The sequence below is a fragment of the Sitodiplosis mosellana genome, unplaced genomic scaffold (genome assembly GCF_009176505.1).
Source record: "Sitodiplosis mosellana isolate CC-2019 unplaced genomic scaffold, AAFC_SMos_1.0 Smas_scaffold_75, whole genome shotgun sequence".
NCBI lineage: Eukaryota > Metazoa > Arthropoda > Insecta > Diptera > Cecidomyiidae > Sitodiplosis > Sitodiplosis mosellana.
Genome location: NW_022595317.1, coordinates 270,860 through 287,446, shown reverse-complemented (window position 1 = coordinate 287,446; position 16,587 = coordinate 270,860). Strand labels below are relative to the sequence as shown.

At 35.9% G+C, this 16,587-nt stretch overlaps 3 protein-coding genes across 4 annotated transcripts; 1 reads left to right on the top strand and 2 right to left on the bottom strand.

Annotated features, from left to right (window-relative positions):
* The first annotated feature begins 2,643 nt into the window (after positions 1-2,643).
* LOC129570698 (uncharacterized) lies at positions 2,644-4,605 on the top strand. 2 transcript variants are annotated; one of them, XM_055450399.1, is made up of 5 exons: positions 2,644-2,718; positions 2,867-2,969; positions 3,167-3,942; positions 4,004-4,294; positions 4,367-4,605. In XM_055450399.1, exons 3-5 carry the CDS (start codon positions 3,865-3,867, stop codon positions 4,424-4,426), a joined length of 429 nt encoding a protein of 142 aa, XP_055306374.1. In that variant the 5' UTR covers positions 2,644-2,718; positions 2,867-2,969; positions 3,167-3,864; the 3' UTR covers positions 4,427-4,605. The 2 variants fall into 2 exon arrangements, with proteins under 2 accessions (XP_055306374.1, XP_055306375.1); XM_055450400.1 differs by having other exon boundaries at positions 2,666-2,722.
* Positions 4,606-5,233: 628 nt separating this feature from the next.
* LOC129570706 (leishmanolysin-like peptidase) lies at positions 5,234-11,929 on the bottom strand. Its single transcript, XM_055450410.1, has 10 exons — positions 11,042-11,929; positions 8,630-8,736; positions 8,499-8,529; positions 8,243-8,325; positions 7,898-8,142; positions 7,261-7,742; positions 6,860-7,047; positions 6,346-6,638; positions 6,078-6,244; positions 5,234-5,726 (listed from the first exon to the last, which is right to left on the bottom strand). Exons 1-10 carry the CDS (start codon positions 11,231-11,233, stop codon positions 5,433-5,435), a joined length of 2,082 nt encoding a protein of 693 aa, XP_055306385.1. The 5' UTR covers positions 11,234-11,929; the 3' UTR covers positions 5,234-5,432.
* A 2,221-nt stretch (positions 11,930-14,150) lies between these two features.
* On the bottom strand, positions 14,151-16,587 carry LOC129570714 (uncharacterized). Its single transcript, XM_055450419.1, has 2 exons — positions 15,440-16,587; positions 14,151-15,251 (listed from the first exon to the last, which is right to left on the bottom strand). Exons 1-2 carry the CDS (start codon positions 16,461-16,463, stop codon positions 14,854-14,856), a joined length of 1,422 nt encoding a protein of 473 aa, XP_055306394.1. The 5' UTR covers positions 16,464-16,587; the 3' UTR covers positions 14,151-14,853.

Below are 16,587 nucleotides of genomic sequence, written 5' to 3'. Positions count from 1 at the left end.
ACTTTCAAAGGCGAATTCAGGGCAGAAGAGAGGGTTTTTCGGGAAAAAAATGTTCATAGCCTAGGGCTAATCTTCGTTTTTAATTGTACTTTGAATTAAAATTTAGATTCAGCCCAAAAATGGCCGATAACGTAATGTTTTTGGACGAAATCAGTAAAAAAGTCACAAAAAAACGTCCAAAAATCTAGAAAAATGCTGATAACTTTTGAACCGTATAACAAATATCGATGATTTTTATATGTAAATTGATCAGAATAAGCTCAGCTTTCCAACGGTTGTCAAATCAACTTGATCCGATCAATAGTTTTTGAATTATGGATGTGAAAATGAAATTGACACTTCATAGGTGCGCAAAATACTTACAGGAAAAAACTTGCAGACTCGATTTTAACGATAGAGATATGGTTCCTTGGGCAAATTTTCTTGGAATGACCCATAGAACACGGAAATCATAGGTATTTGGTCGAAAAAAAAATCGACCCGCCCTAATACTCACATAAAACAGTATAATTGTAGTGACAAAACAAAATGTTAGATACAGTACAGCTGTAGTGACAAACATCGATGTTTGGAATATTTACTTTTCATTGCGTCTTATCTAAATACGGAGCATTGTTGTGAGCAATCTTCATGTTATATATGCATCGACAATCGAATCTTGAATATTTCAATAACTTGGTCCGAAAATCATAAAAAAACACAAAATCCATCATGACAACAATATCTTAGATAGTCTATCTGTGTGCATGTACATACATCTCATACCAGTTATTCAAATCAACTTTTTGTTCGCTCTCGAAAACATATATAATCGATGCATCGGTCATAGTCTAACCCACAACAATGGATGTAAACATAGCACGCGATAGCTCTGTGTGATGAGCGATAATCGTGTTTGTTTGCTTTCCATTTCGAAACGAAACCCCGACGACATTGAGACCACAATTGTGTGAACCGAAAAGAGTAAATTAACGGTTCGATGCGGCTTGCGGCGATGGAGATGTCTGTATGAATGTTGTTAGATTAAAGATTGTGTACATAATCGAAACTGTAATATTACTGAAGGTCACGCAATGATGATTTAAGCCAAGGTACGTGTTGCCTTACAAAATTGTTTGCCAACTAAGCGTTAGTAAGTTGGAACGTGGATTGGAATAGTGTTTGCTTTGTTTTATATACAGAAAGAATAAAATCACAAGTTGTGCTCCATCAGCATCGGTACACCAAAAACTTTTGGTACACCAGCATCGTATGATGAATATATACGACTTTGTTTTGCTTGTCTTCGTATCAAAAGTTCAACCTCATCCGTACGAAGAAGGAATCTCATGAATGCTGTCTAATCAATATCACTTGTTTACTACAAAAATAAATAATTCACTGCGTTCTCGCTTAGGGTCAAATAAATGAATTCTCTCAACGAAAATAAGCCAATTCCGTCATTGTCATAAAAATGGGTTTTATAACCCAAAACCTACCCGTTGGAGTTTTTCTCGATAAACAGCCCGTTCGATTTTTTCACTTTCCAACGATGCCACCCGATCGCTCAGCATTTGCATAGTTGTGTTTTCGTTTTCATTTTGATTTGCTAAGGTTTCAAGCATTTCCAACGCATTAACAACCTTCGGCATTAAGGCAGTCACCGCCTCTGCACCATAGCAATCAATTATTTTTTCACATTCTTTGCCGATATCCGATGCTAAATCGTACACATCAACCACTGATATATCGCTTGATATTGAGTCGAGCGTTTTTTCATCCATTTTTTGCGCATTCATTTCTAACCGCAAACAATAAATACCATTGGATGCAAAAAAAAATTGAAGGTAAAAGGTGGAAAAAAACAAGCAAGCAGATGTCTTGTCGTGTAGCACTTGTCAGTGATTTGAAATCGAAATGTCACTTGATATCAATATCAATCAATTTTTTTTCCACTCACTTCAGTCCCACACTCACTCTCTATCCAAAAATCAATTACTGACTATTTTTGGATGACGATAAATTACAACAACACTTCACCCAAAACAATTTTAATGGGAGAGAATGAATTTATTATGAAAAATATATATATGCGCAAAATACACTATAGGAATTGATTTTTTTTCTTCTGTATCGTCGATGTAGAAGCTTTGTTTTCAAACAAAATTTTCCTATTTTGTTATGGTTTTTTTCGCTCTCCCTTCCAATATGGAGATTGCACTTAATTTTGGCACAATACAATTTACATGTTACATTCACTGATTCACTGACTCAACTGATTAACAAACACTTGACAGTCCAATGGACTATGCACGGAGAATTGCGCTGGCGAGCGAGAGAGTGAGAGTGGAATAAGTAGGGGAATGTAAAGACGTCACAACAATCATCAATGATGATTAATTTGATTTTGCCGATTTCAAGTGATTTATGATGAGTGGATGCTTTTGAAAGGATGCGCTGAAGTGGAAAGACGTTCTTGAATTTATTACTTGATTTGAATCTTCGTTTCTATTCTCTGTTTTCAAGTACTTTTGATATATAAAATCCATTTCTTTCGCAAGAATTTAGAAATCAATGTTCGATTCATGACGATCAACGCCATCTGTTATTTGCACACAGAAATTATTCCAATGATTGTTGTTGACAACAATTGTCACTGTCAAACACTGGCACATGTTTTGCTAAACAATATCGACTCTCGATACGTTTGTTTTTATTGAAATCAACTCAAGTAAAACTGTAGGTATTAAGGGTGTTTCATTTTGAATTGCAATCTCAAGAATCCATCATTTTAATCATTAGATCTAAATTCACCAATTTTCATTGTGAAATCGAGTTATTCGTTTATGATACCGAGCTAAATTGTGATATTTACTTACATTTTCAGCTACAACAACTTCCCAAAATGGCCCAAGGAAAGTTCAAAGTCAAGTCAAAGGTGCCGAACCAAAAGCAAAAGCAAAAAGGCAAGGCTTTTACACGACGTTCCAGTGAGTATTTTGCAAATCTCCTTGATTTTACTCCAAATCAGCTTATTCTTGACTGATTTGATTATACTTTCAACCTTTTCCACCAACAAAAACCCAATTTTTTTCCACAAAAACCAAAACTTTTTGCTTTTAATCATGATTTCCGTAATTCATTGAGCCACCCCCCCCCCCCCCCATTTACCTATTTATCATTCTAGACGCTCCGATTCAATCGAAAAAGACACAATTCACTGAGCACCAGAAGCTGAAGCAAATGGTTTCGAAAAATGTGAATCGTTCAGTGGAAGCGGAAATAAGAGGCCATGCCAAAGAGGGACTCATAAATCTGAGTAAAGCACAACAGGCCGTTGCCAAACAACAGAAGGAGAAGGCAGCCGCCGCCACCAGTCAAGCTTCAACCAGTAAAGAAGAATAAAGAAAAAGAGTTAAGAATGTTTTTGGGGAAATAAATGTTATGGAACGAAAAAGAGAGCATTTTGAATTTCATTACTGTCCAATGGAGAAAATTGTACATGGAAAGTTTTCATGGCTTCATTGGAGACTGTGTAGAGAGGTGAAGAAAAATTCATAGATTTATTCTTGTCATAACAAACAATTATGCCGAACTCTTTCAAAATTATAAGAAATCTCTAGAATGACTCTCTTGAAGAGAATGGGAGGAGAGAAGCAAGTTCAATTCTTTTTGTTTTGATACAAATTCTTGTTGTCTTTGATATATTTGACATTTCCAGTGGAACATTTCCCGTATGAACTCAGCACAATTCCCAATCGTTTCCAACACTAGTGTTGCCTTAGTCCAGCATTTTCCATTGGAAAGAACTGTCACTGGCTTGTCAGAATGTAAACAATATTTATTTGCTTGAGCAGCTCAAAGGTTAGACTATCCGATGGTTTTATGGTAAAAATGAGCACATTCTCGTACCTTCAACCGAATTTAATGACCACCGAAGATCTTCGGAGTCATTTAAAATTGGTGAGTGTTTTTTACTCGTTCTTCAAAAGAAAAGCACCTAAAATTTGTATTTATTCCACAGAGATTTCCCAATCAAAATGTGTCAAGTCTACCGCGTGAAGAATTGCTAAAGCTATTTTCATTGTATGCGATGCCAAAGTCACGACGAGCCACATCGAATGTAATCGACGTCGACATGAAACCTGTTACTCAATCAGGTGTGAAGAGAGAAAATGAGAACAAACGAACCAGACATCAATTGATCACAGCACCAACCGTGGAAACGGTTACAAATGCGTGTAAGAAAATTCGACTGATTAACACCAAACGTCTTAGCACAAATAATAAACGACAAGGCGATTCGACACCAATGGTACGTTATAAACCAAATAGAATTTTTGTTCTTTTTTCGTAGTTAATTGATTTTCATTGACTTTCATTGCAGGAAAGTGACGATAGCCAAACATCAACCGAGAGTAAACGAAAGAAAATAACGTGGCCATAAGCGATGACATCGCTGTGATGGCTATAGTGAACTGGTTGCATTGACCAAAATGCATATGAGATTATATTAAGACTTTTGTACAGACTTGAAAATGTTAGGAAACTAGATTTGTAATTAACGTAATTCATTGACTAATAAACATGACAAATACCGGATGATTTTCATAGCTTCTTTGAGAATTTCAGATACTCTACTTGGAATTCAGTTTTGAAGTTAATAAATTTAGTAAATATGTGAAATTTTAGACATGTGACAAAACGTCTATAGACTATATTTTATAGGATTACATACTGCAATAAACAGCAAATTAGTTTATTTATGAAAAAATTGGAATTATTCTTTTCTTTCTGAAGTTTGTCACAGCAGACGAATTGAGCATTTTTTGATGAGTTTCATTTATTGAACATTGTTCAATGAAGAACTAACCTGTTTTTGGGATACTCACATAAGGCTCATCCGTGTAGCATCGTCGAAGATTGTGGCGATGCTTTTGCTTTAAGTCGCATTGACAATGGACCATGCATTAGATTATTTTTAGAGAGATGATACCTTTGCATTAGTTTTGCTGGTTTTAACAGAATAATTTGTCATAATTTTTTTTTGTTTATGAACAATTAAAAACGAACACTGTCAACAATTAAAAAAAAAAAAAAAATTATAATCAATGTATCTATGAAAATTTATATAAAGAAAATGAAAAAAAAAAATTTCAAGAAAATGCTCTAAATAATTTCAAAACCATGACACATTTGAAATAGCCTAAAGAAAATAGTTCTTACCCAAACAAATAAATAAAACCACCGATTGTTTCTTTTCAATATTTCTCTAATCGTAAATCATTCATTTTCTAAATAGTTTGTGGAATTACATCATATCTCAGTTTATAATTTAGCTTAACTATTGAATGTCAACGTAGAATAAATCGTACAGCCGGACTGATGTACTCATAATCACATAAAACGAACACTTGCCGTTGCCATGCAGCTAAGCGACACGGTCAAACGAACTAAACTAATTTGCTAATGATTGCAATGGAAAGGAATATACACAACAATTGATTTGGAATGGATGCTGGTATCAGATGAGCCGAACCACACTGGAGTTCATCTTTATGGAAAACATTCGAGGGCGGAGCCTCTTCGCTCAATTTACACGTTTGATTTTTCAGTGCAAAGTCGGCGCCGCAAACTTCGTGGCATGGAGGACAACGAATAGAACCGCGATGGAGCCAGCCTCCGGAGATAACGCGAACAGCAATCTCTTGACCGGGATGGAAACACTCGTACGAATAATTTGTGACCTGAAAATTATGGATGAAGCAGATTAGGTTACTTTTTTCAATAATTCAGACAAACTTAATAAACTGAATGAAAACAATTAGAATAAATTGACTGAAATTGGGAATTAAATTGTGAAGAAAAAGAATGAATTTTTTCAAATTTTAAATTAAAAACAAAATAGAAAAATATTTTGAAATAAAAAAAATTAAATCAAACATTGAATAAAAAAATAAAATTTAAAATTCAAAATTAAATATAGAATCATACGGAATCATCATAATTGAAAAAACAAAATCCAATTAAATAATATCTGGTTTAATATTTAATAAATATTGAACCAGAAAAAAAGCATTAAGCAAAAATGCTCGTACCAAAATATGTAATCGGCCATTATCGCAGCGATATTTATAACATCCCGAGCCCCAATGCTGCCATTCACGAGTCTGTCGACAAGAGCGCTCCTCCCACATGCTATCTGTATGATCGAAGCATTTCGAATGATTTCCGTACGACTCAAGTGCAAAGTTCTTCTCGGGCTCTATGAAAACAAAATAGACAAATCAATTAGCCTTTTGGTGTAATTAAAATATGGTGTGAAGTGAGTTTTAAATTGAAAATGTCAAGATCAATTTGCCTTACTTGGATTGTTATCTTCGAATTGGCACTGAGATCCGCGAACAATTACATTCTTGCTGCGCCATGTAAACTCTTGAATGAAGGGACAAAAATCGGCCAGTGTAACCGAACCGCCGTAGTATTCCTCTTCTCCCTCCGGAACATTATTGATAAAATCGAAATTTTGATAGAGTGTCGGCAATGGGTACTCGTGCCGTATCAAATTGCAAAGAGCAACCGAATTTCGATCATCCGTACATTCGGTTTGCAAGGGATCTCGCTTCACTTTCGAACAAAACGGATGAATGGATCGACCTCTGGAATGGATGAAGATTACAATTTATAAAATGTTCTGGACATATTCCTCTATAAAGGTGATTTCGTTCAGGGTAACAATTGCATTTGTCCTTCATAATTTGTCAATTCTTTTTTCGACCATTTGATTAGAAAAAATACCGCCTCAGAAAATTGTTTGGAATAAAACTGTTGGTTGTTTGATATAAGATGTGACTCATTTGACATAAGTTCAATGTCTTACCTCGCTGTTTGCGTGTAGATCCAATCTTTGCAACTTTTCATAACAAAGGTGCATCCGAGACCTTTGCCCCAGCTCAACGGTGATGCCATTGAGTAGTTTGCCCTGTACCAGCCCGAATCTTCCATCAAAGCCAATGTGATGCGTGAAAAAACTGGACTTTGAGTATGTGTTCCAGTCATCGCTTCGTTCTGAAATATGAAGAACAAATTAATTTTTTGAGAATTGAATTCATTCTGACTCAACAATTTAATTTCTATCAATTTTTCCCTCCAACTTTTCTTAATTTGATTTTTCAAACGTTTTTGTTGTAATACATTTGATGCGAAACTGGTAGAACGAGTTCCAATTTTTTTTATCTACTGCTTTGAGTCGAATATTGTCCTGCTTCTCAAAATCCTTACCTCAAGAATGCGTTTTTCCCAATGTGTCAATGCGGTTCCTTCGCCGCCTTGATCCTCCAGTTCGGCTCCTTCTAGTTCTTCGCATCCAAAATGGTCTCGAACTTCCTGTACAACCCTTGGTGTGACCATCATATCAACTGTCCGTTTCATCACACCACCCTTAACGCCCCAATCCTTTCTCGTCACTTTCTTTATCGTACTTTCGCCCCATTTATGAATCTGTAGCTTTTCATCCAGATATGGTTTACCTGTGTCGGGTTTTCGTGTCGTTCGTGGTTTGCCATTTTCATCACGGAAAAATGCGTACAAAGACACACTGAAGCCGAGTGCATGCAGAATTTCATGTTTTACAGTCGACAGCAGTGTATCCAATTCTTGGGGTTTTGTACTGATTGAGTCGGGGCATAAATTAGCATGACCAGCAATGGGTCGATCCAAAACTGATTCCTGTTGACAATGTGCCGCATACGCTACCGTTAGACCTTTGAAAGTTTGATCGAAAGTTTTTGATTGTTTTTTTTCCGATATCAAGAATAATTAAAGTTTAAAATGATCATCACAGTGTCTACTGAGTTTGGGAAGCCCAACGATAAAATAGAGAAATTAAAACAAGATATAAACATTTTGGCGGCTGCACCTTTGTGACACCGTTCCGTTTGTCGTGCCGACACATAAAATATAAAATCCGCATTGTGAATGCCTTCGCCCGCTTCGCCAGCTACCGAATTCTCCTTACACTCATGGCCGGTCGCATTACAAGTCCGACACACATCCAAATGCTTTTCAGGTACTTCAACCTCACCGCACATCGTCACCCGCTTGCATGAGTCAATACAATGAGTTATCGTATTTTTTACGAATATTTGGCTACTTTCACATTTTCTGCAATGACGCAACAAAAACCGTTTTTATTTTGACACAAAATCATAAAATGTTAATTAGCCATTTGAGTGTATTTATTTTTTCGGAGGTTGGGCCATACCTGTTTAATCTAATGACTCCTTTCGTTTCACGCACCATCAGTGTTTGCTCCCAAAATTGTACGGCTTGTGGAAGAATGGTTTTCTATTGTTTGAACGAAAAATTAAATTAAAATTAGTCGAATGTGTTGGAGTAGTACTCCAATTGGAGTACATAGGTGGAATGAAGGAAAAAATAGAAGAAAATATAGAAAAATGCAAAAATGTGTTAATCATTAAAAAAAAATATCGCCTTGACATATTGAGTCATCCACTTACATTAATTAATTCGAATTTGTCAGCGCTTAATCTGTTGAACAAAAGGAAAGAAAAAAAAATGCGAAATCATTAAAATTGCATAACAGTGTCAAAGAGTATTGATAAGTGTATCAACGGGCATTGATACCCACCTATATACGGATTCATCGTAATACAGTAAAATTCTGACGGGATTGTCGATGCTCCGTTTGTGCACAATGTGCGCGGGTTCGCTATGCAATTGAGCTCCATAAATCACCTGGTAGAAAATTTTCAAATTAGATCCGATTATTTCTGAGTCATATCACGTGCATTTGTTATTATTCGAAGAGCATAAATTTGCATGAGTGAATTTTAATGCGATAAACAAAGCATAACATTGCGAAATCATTATCCATTGTTTTTTGTATAGCTTTCCTCATTCGCTATCTCACGCGCTTGCTATTGCTCTGTCTCTTTCTATCTTAATCTTTTTCACTCTTTGTCTTGTTTTCTCTTTCGCTCTCTTTTTCGCTCTCTTTCCCTCAGTCTCATTTTCTGTCTCTGAATCTTTCTTTCGCTCTTTGTCGTTCTTCCTCTCTGTCTCATTTTGTATCTATCAATCGCTCTTTCTCACTGTTTCTCGCTCATTCTTGGTCTATCCCGCTCATTCTCCCTCATTATCTTCTCTCTTTCTTTCTCTCCCCAATTCTGCCTTAGTTCAAGATCGTAAAATTTTCTCAATTTGCTTCTGAAATTGAAAACGATTAACGAATTTTGAAATTGCCATTGAACAAGATGATATTGAATAACGTGTGTGGATTCAGTTACGTTTTATCAAACCAACAGCCAACCAAACTAAAATGATTGCAATAGCATATATATTTAGTTAAGCATTGATTTAAAATGCGCTGATTCGCTTTCACCATCATCTCTTGGCGTGTGCAATTCGAATTTGGTATACGTTTGAAAATATTGAATGCAAGTTGTAACTGGAACAACAACAACAGTCATATATATGTATATATGTTTCAACGGTGCGATATTGAAGCGGCAAATTATTGCTATCGCCTAAAGATTTCCATTCGATTATATTATGATTTTTTTGTTGTGTGTTCATTGAATGCTGTTGCTTCATTCACCTAGATAATAATAGTAATAATACGAATGGTGTATGAAGTTTCTGCATGATTCAACGCCCGTTTTCATTTAACGCAAAGTGATAGTATTGAACAAACACCAGTGGCAACAGCAAAAATATACAAACCCAAATAGAATACGGGAAATGAGGCATCTAAGATAGAATCACGTGCTTTAGTATGCATCAATGGACATTACTAATTAACCGTATCTCTCATTCAATACGAATCCATGATACGAAATGGCCAATTTAAAAATAGAGAAAAAAACCGATCAAAAACTAGTTTTCGACACTAATACGCGCGCAAAACTTGGACCAAATCTTAAAAATAGAGTGTATGACAATTGAATCGATAAAACGTTGTCATTGGTTTAAATGACAGCAATAGCATATTGCATATGAGCTACTAACAGCAATACAGTTCGACCACAGCAAAAATTGTGCGTTGCGAACAATTAGCTGGAACGGTGGAGAAATAGAGAGAGAGAGAGAGAGAGAGAGAGAGAGAGAGAGAGAAAAATACAGAGTGCGTAGAAAAACTAGGTGTACAAAATAGCTACTTGCGAGCGACAAATTACTCATTTGGAACGGTGAGCATGGGCAAATGTTTAATTTGAGCGCAAAAAAAACGGAACGTATGGTGAGTTTAAAAATGTCTTTGTATTGAGGTAAGAAAAAGAGACACTATTGCAGATATCCATGATGAAATAGTGTTTGTGAAGGTCCTTGAACGACCTTAACAACTGCAGAGCAGTTTTTTGGAGAACGCAATATCAATAAAAGTAAATAGCATATACACACGAGCTGCTCCAATTTGAATCCAATTCCCATTTGCTGATTAGAAAATACTTTGCTCTGATCTCTTGACGACAGACACTGACTTTTACATCCACTCACATGAAATTAATGAAATAAAACATGTTTTCTGTTGTTTTTGCTGCCTTCACTACAACGCGTTCGGAAGTAAGAAATTACATTTGATTAATTTGTTGTTTGAAAAGATGAAAAGATAGAAAAAACAACAACAACCGCACATAGATGTAGAAGTTGCTTTTACTTTATGCCCACATTGCGAAAGTATTTTACGCTTTCGCTCAGCACCATGTCGATCGATTCAATGATAATTGTTTTTGACTTGGCCGTGCCGTGTCATGCCGTGCACGATCACCAAATTACGCTCCCGAGTACCGAGAGCGAGAGATTCATTCCAAAATCGAGTGGCATTCACTTTTCACGACAGATACATACGGCGATAGAGATTTTGTTGTGCCAAAAATTGACTCTCCGAAGCTCACACACAGACATGATTTGCGAACGAATCGCTGAGCTCCAAAAATCAGGTCCGAATGCGGACAATAAAACGAATAGATAGAGAGAGAGAGAGAGAGAGAGCAATAGGCAAGATTAACATTTCACACACGAAATTATTGAGTGTATCTCTTACTTCGTGTGCCTTTGGATGCTGATGATTGCAAACATGATTGCTGTGATGCTTGAAATTGCTATAATCCTCATGTCCAGCCACCAAATCAATTACCAATAAAACAATAATCAATTCGGTGAATAATTTAAAATGTGGCCAACGTTGAATGAACCCAATTCCGAGTGGATTAATTGCCATTTTGGATTTCATCATCGAGGCGGTCGTCGTCGTGGTCGTTGTTTCGTATTGATCAATAATTGCCGCGATGCGGATGTTGTTCGTTTTTTGTGCACTTAATTAAAACGATACATTTAACTAGTATGTCCCACTGAGCACTATGCATTTTTTCGGGAACAATTTTCTTTTTTTTCTGCACAAAAAAAAAACTAACTTCAACACCTTTCAAGCAATCACATTTTCGAAATACACGGAAAAATCGATATTTTTACACGAAAAAAAAAGTAAAAATGAATGAAAATTTTGAAATTGTATACAATTAATTCGCTGTGTTTCGAAACAACAGCACACGGCACGAATGTGTGCAACCTTTGGCTGACGAACACAAACTGGTTGAAGATGCAGAATTCCACTTCTCTTTTCACTTTGAAGCAAACATATTGTGTGTGCAAACACTCACACAAACAAACAAACCACAACTTTGTTATTGAATTAACACACAATCAAGATACTGCAAAAACATTTCAAACGATTGACCGCCACAAAAACCGCCTTTTATTGCGTGCAATGAATTAATTGACTCGGATATTTCTTTGTAAATTACATATTTACTCAATCGAAATGAATTGAATGCTGTCTCATTGTTTGAAATTGTGCTAATTGATTTGTTTACTAGAACCTCGAACTAACGAGAGAGTCGAACACATAGCTTCATGCACATCGAATGACAGTTTGGACACGGAGAATGTGTATATATGTATGAGTGTGTGAGTATGAGTTTGTTTCATTTCTAGACGTATATTAACTGTCAAATTTCAGTATTCCATTATTCCAGTTTATTCAGCGACTGGAAATCTGGTTCGACCCAACCGAACTAAATGCATTGATGTTTGAAATTTGATATTCCCGCTTGAGTGAATTCCAAAGATTTGAAAAATAAGAAGCAGCCGTGAGTTGAAAGGAATGAATAACACAAGAATTGAGTCATATTCACATGGTTTTCTTATTAAAAGCCTATTGATTGGCTATTTTTTATTGAAAATTCAAATTGGAGCACAGTTTTCTTTATTTATACCGATTTGGTTAAACCAAACCGTTTTTGTATGGACTTAAGCTATAGCTAATAATTTCAGATGAAAGAGAGTCTCTTCTCTTCAAGAGATGTCATGTTTTTTTTCCATTGTTGATGGTCAATCATCGATTGACTCAATCGTTTTGAACGTACTCCAAAAGTTGTTCTTTCGACAAAATGACTTTCCCATTGCCACTTTGTGTTCGTTTCACAACTAATCCATCTTCGGTCATCTTGAATGAATGTAAACGATTCTCTTCTTTCAAATGATGTGCTTTTTTCCATATTTCAATGTAGAAAGGGGTCATATGAGGGTTCACAAATATTTTCCATGGTCTTTTACCAGCGGCCAATTCAATCAATTCATTGCACCAAACGTATTGGCCGAGCGTTTGGCTAATGATTAATTTTTGCTTGTCTTTGCTATGCAGTTTCACGACCATACCGCTTGGTTCTTGATCAATTTGCTGAATGTCACTGTGACATATGTCCACTCGCAGTTTCTTACAAAATTCCAAAAAGATAGCACTTCGAACATCCGGGTCTTTGATACACAAATCGCTGGAAATCCCTCGTACGTACACATTTTTGGCCAGTTTTTGCTGTTTGACCAGCTCGTTGTTCATAAACGTTTCATCTATTGCCGTTGACAGTGCTTCAGTTCGGGATGCTGTTTCAGTCAATGACAGCGCATTGGCATCGTTTTCAACATGATTTGCAAGCAATTCAGTAATTGCTTCTTCGTGCAATGTCTTCTGAATCGCCCATTCGACTATCCATTCGATCATTTTGATCATTTTTGCCATAATTAGCCCCATTTTTGCTGGAATAAGTTGAATAAATATCCAAATTTTAGTTTTTTTTTCAGAATAAATTCAATCTTATTGCCATTGACAAAAACCAAATCTAATCCAAGCAAAACACAAAATGTGTTCAAGTATGCAAACAATTGATATTGACATCTATAGCACACATACAAATATTGCGCGAACAGATACAATTAACATTTTCGACAAACTTCAAAAACTAAAGTCCAGCAATTTATAATTATTCTATGCAGCATTCACCTTTTGATGATTTAAAGTTGAAACAATGAAAACAAATTAGTTCTTTTTTTTTAGAATGTTAAAGAATTTGCACTCTTGTACGATTAGCAAAAGTAGCATCACTTGACACTCTAGAGAAGCATCACTTGACAGCGTCCAATGTTGTGAAATAATCTGTGTGTATCGCTTGGGTGGTATGGATACAACTACAAATGCAATCAAGGAGATTGGCTCCAATGTAGTGTATATGTGTTGCATGCGATGCACTGCATTGCCAGTGTTGGTATCAAACACCACTGAATGACGGCAGTTGTACCGCAACACGAAATTAAATACTCAATCAGTTGCATATGAAAAACAACTCTGACTCGAATTGTAACAATTTGCTATAATGAATTTTGATGACAAAAAATTTATTTAGGGAAAAAAAGGAAAGAAGCAGCAATTCGAGTTGAGTTCATTTTCTTTATTCGATTTCAGTTGAACCATGCATTTTATTCCGTATTTTTCTAAACTTAAACTGATGACTGAGAAAATACAATGCATTTCTCATTGCAATACCATTACTTTTTCTTTGGTATTAAGTACCTTTAGGTACATTGAGTGCAAGGTAAATATGAAAATGAATTGGTCCATTTTTTTCAGTTTTTCTTCTTTTTTTACCAAAATTAGATGGAAATTCTCCATTGGAAAATGTCTTAAATTCAATTTTTTTGATTTGATTTCAATTACAATGGCATACACTACCGTGCAAAAGTTTGGAACCACTAGGTATTTTTCATATAAATTGACCATTATTGGTGGACTCATTAACATATTTCGGAAACACCTGCACTCTTGATATTTTGTGCATAGTTTCTACAACGTTTCAATAGTAAATCACAGAGGTTTCATCAAAAAATATTCATGATTTTCAAAAATATAGCAATTTGAATTTGTACTGTGTGAAAAATGATCAAATTTGTATGAAGATTAAAACAGATCAAATTCAAATTGATATATTTTTTTAAATACGTGAATATTTTTTGATGAAACCTCTGTGATTTACTATTGAAACGTTGTAGAAACTATGCACAAAATATCAAGAGTGCAGGTGTTTCCGAAATATGTTGATGAGTCCACCAAAAATGGTCAATTTGTATAAAAAATACCTAGTGGTTCCAAACTTTTGCACGGTAGTGTACGTAAACTAATCTAGGTTTGTAAACAAAGGTAAATTTTTCTATATATTCAATTCGGTCTTAGATTATTCAAAGGAGAGGTATGTCGTTGAAATATGAAATATCGAATTCAAAGTGCAATCTTTTGAACTAGAGAAATGGCAATGAGGTCAAGTATTGTTTTTTGTATTAAACTAAACTGTTCTGGGCAGATTTGCTGTCATTGAACTTCAAGATGCTATTTATCACTTAAAGTCTATTTAATTATTATCGAATGGCACTGGAACCTTAGTTTGTTTACACTTAAAAAGAAAAAAATGAATGATATTTCATGTCATAGATTTAAAGTGACCTGTGTTACTTTTGATTCATGGAACTTCAAAATAGAAATGGGTCCAAGTACAATTTTCGTGTAAGTTGTGACGTTGGTTTGACTTGAACCAGACCACCAGTTGGATAGATGAACTTCGATTCGAGAATAACGTCACTGCTCAAGTAGATTGTGGTTGGGCAGGCTCCTTTTGATTTGAGCCGCATATTATTTAAATCGATGATATCGTTTCGATGTGTCACACACGAATTGTTGGCGAAACTAACGACGATTTGCTTCAACTTCTTTGACATCAAAACGAACGGCAGGGTCAATGGCTTAAAAGTGGCACCGAAATGGTCCAACGAGTATGTAATGTAAATTCGTGCATCATCCAGGTGAGGTAAGTGAGCGAGAGTCCAGGCCATTGATTGGTGTTCCAGTGCCAGCTTTAGGGATATTGAACCTGTTGGAAGGGCCACAGAAGCAGTTTCAATGAATTTTGATGAAAAAAATGTTAATTCAAATATGGAAATGATTGAAAATTTGGAAAATTTGGACAGAAAAGACAATTTTTGATGAATTGTAAAGAACACCTAAGGCAAATGTAAGGAAATTCTAATGAAAACGCAATACAATTGAAACAAAACATACGTAAATTGGTGAGAGACTTCAGCACACAATCAACCAGAGCTTCGTTCGCGGCAAAAAGTCCATGAAATCCTTGGAATGTTGTCAATTCGCTCAAATTGCGGATGTGTTTGACATTTTTTGGCACTTTGTCGATATCGCTGGTAAAACGGAAGACCAATTCGAACCGCTTGAAGACGCCTTTCTGACTGTACTCCAACAAAACGTTCTGAATTTCTTCAAAGTCTTCCGGTGCATCGCAATTAACGACCAAGTTATCTAAATCTTTGCCATTGTCCATGATCATTTTCAAAATGTTCAATTGTCCCATGCAATTGATGTTTTTCACATTGCGATTATGGGCGAGGAAAATGCTGAGACCGGTGTATTTTTCGCTGTCACAGCCCCAGAACGTAAAGCTATTAAGGTATGAATAAACATGACGCATCCACGTATCACAGCGATCGACATTGAACTGCTTTTCTTTGATGCGCAAATGTTGTAGCCGGTAACAATACTTGAGGAATTGTTTGTGAATATCCGAAACGGTGCAGCCATCGAATGAAATGCTTTCCAAATTCCGTAGTTGTCCCTTTATCGATGCCCCATAATCGATGCCAGTTGCTAATTTTAGCCGATGCAAGTTCAGCTCGTTCAAATTGATGCAGCAATTCATCTTCAAGTAGTCGAACAATGGCATCAAATCCTGATCGAAAACGTACGAAGTCATCGTGATACTCCGGATATTTGTACTGAAGTGAAGATCATATTTTCCCTCGTATTGCGATTGAATCCGTTTGTCAGCCATCAGCTCAATCGTAACCAAACTGTTCGGATGATTGCGTTGAAATGCCAAACCAGCCGATTTTTGCAGGGATTTGCACGTACGGCTCACCGAATACAAATCTTCAATTGGCAACCACTTCAAAATTGCATCCATACAATTCATATTCAAAGTGGTCAGGTCGATTTTCTTCTTTCGTTTTGCCGGCTTTTGCGGTAGTGGTCGCAATTTTACCACAACTATTTGCTTGGCTGGTGAAGCCATTTTTGCTTCACTACTTGTCACTCACAAGAAAATTTGCTCAAAAGTTGTAAGATTTGTTGTAGAATGTTTTTTGCGTCGCAAAATATTTGTTTTTTATGCACTAAACGTGAAAATTCATGTTCAC

Excerpts from the sequence above, each read along its gene's own strand:
- LOC129570698 (XM_055450399.1), top strand. The coding sequence starts at position 3,865 with ATGGTAAAAATGAGCACATTCTCGTACCTTCAACCGAATTTAATGACC. Across the intron at positions 3,943-4,003 it reads TTCGGAGTCATTTAAAATTG|AGATTTCCCAATCAAAATGT; the intron begins GTGAGTGTTTTT and ends TTTATTCCACAG. Across the intron at positions 4,295-4,366 it reads AAGGCGATTCGACACCAATG|GAAAGTGACGATAGCCAAAC; the intron begins GTACGTTATAAA and ends CTTTCATTGCAG.
- LOC129570706 (XM_055450410.1), bottom strand. The coding sequence starts at position 11,233 with ATGATGAAATCCAAAATGGCAATTAATCCACTCGGAATTGGGTTCATT. Across the intron at positions 6,245-6,345 it reads ATTCGAAGATAACAATCCAA|AGCCCGAGAAGAACTTTGCA; the intron begins GTAAGGCAAATT and ends TTGTTTTCATAG. Across the intron at positions 5,727-6,077 it reads ATGGCCGATTACATATTTTG|GTCACAAATTATTCGTACGA; the intron begins GTACGAGCATTT and ends CATAATTTTCAG.
- LOC129570714 (XM_055450419.1), bottom strand. The coding sequence starts at position 16,463 with ATGGCTTCACCAGCCAAGCAAATAGTTGTGGTAAAATTGCGACCACTA. Across the intron at positions 15,252-15,439 it reads GAAGTCTCTCACCAATTTAC|GTTCAATATCCCTAAAGCTG; the intron begins GTATGTTTTGTT and ends CCCTTCCAACAG.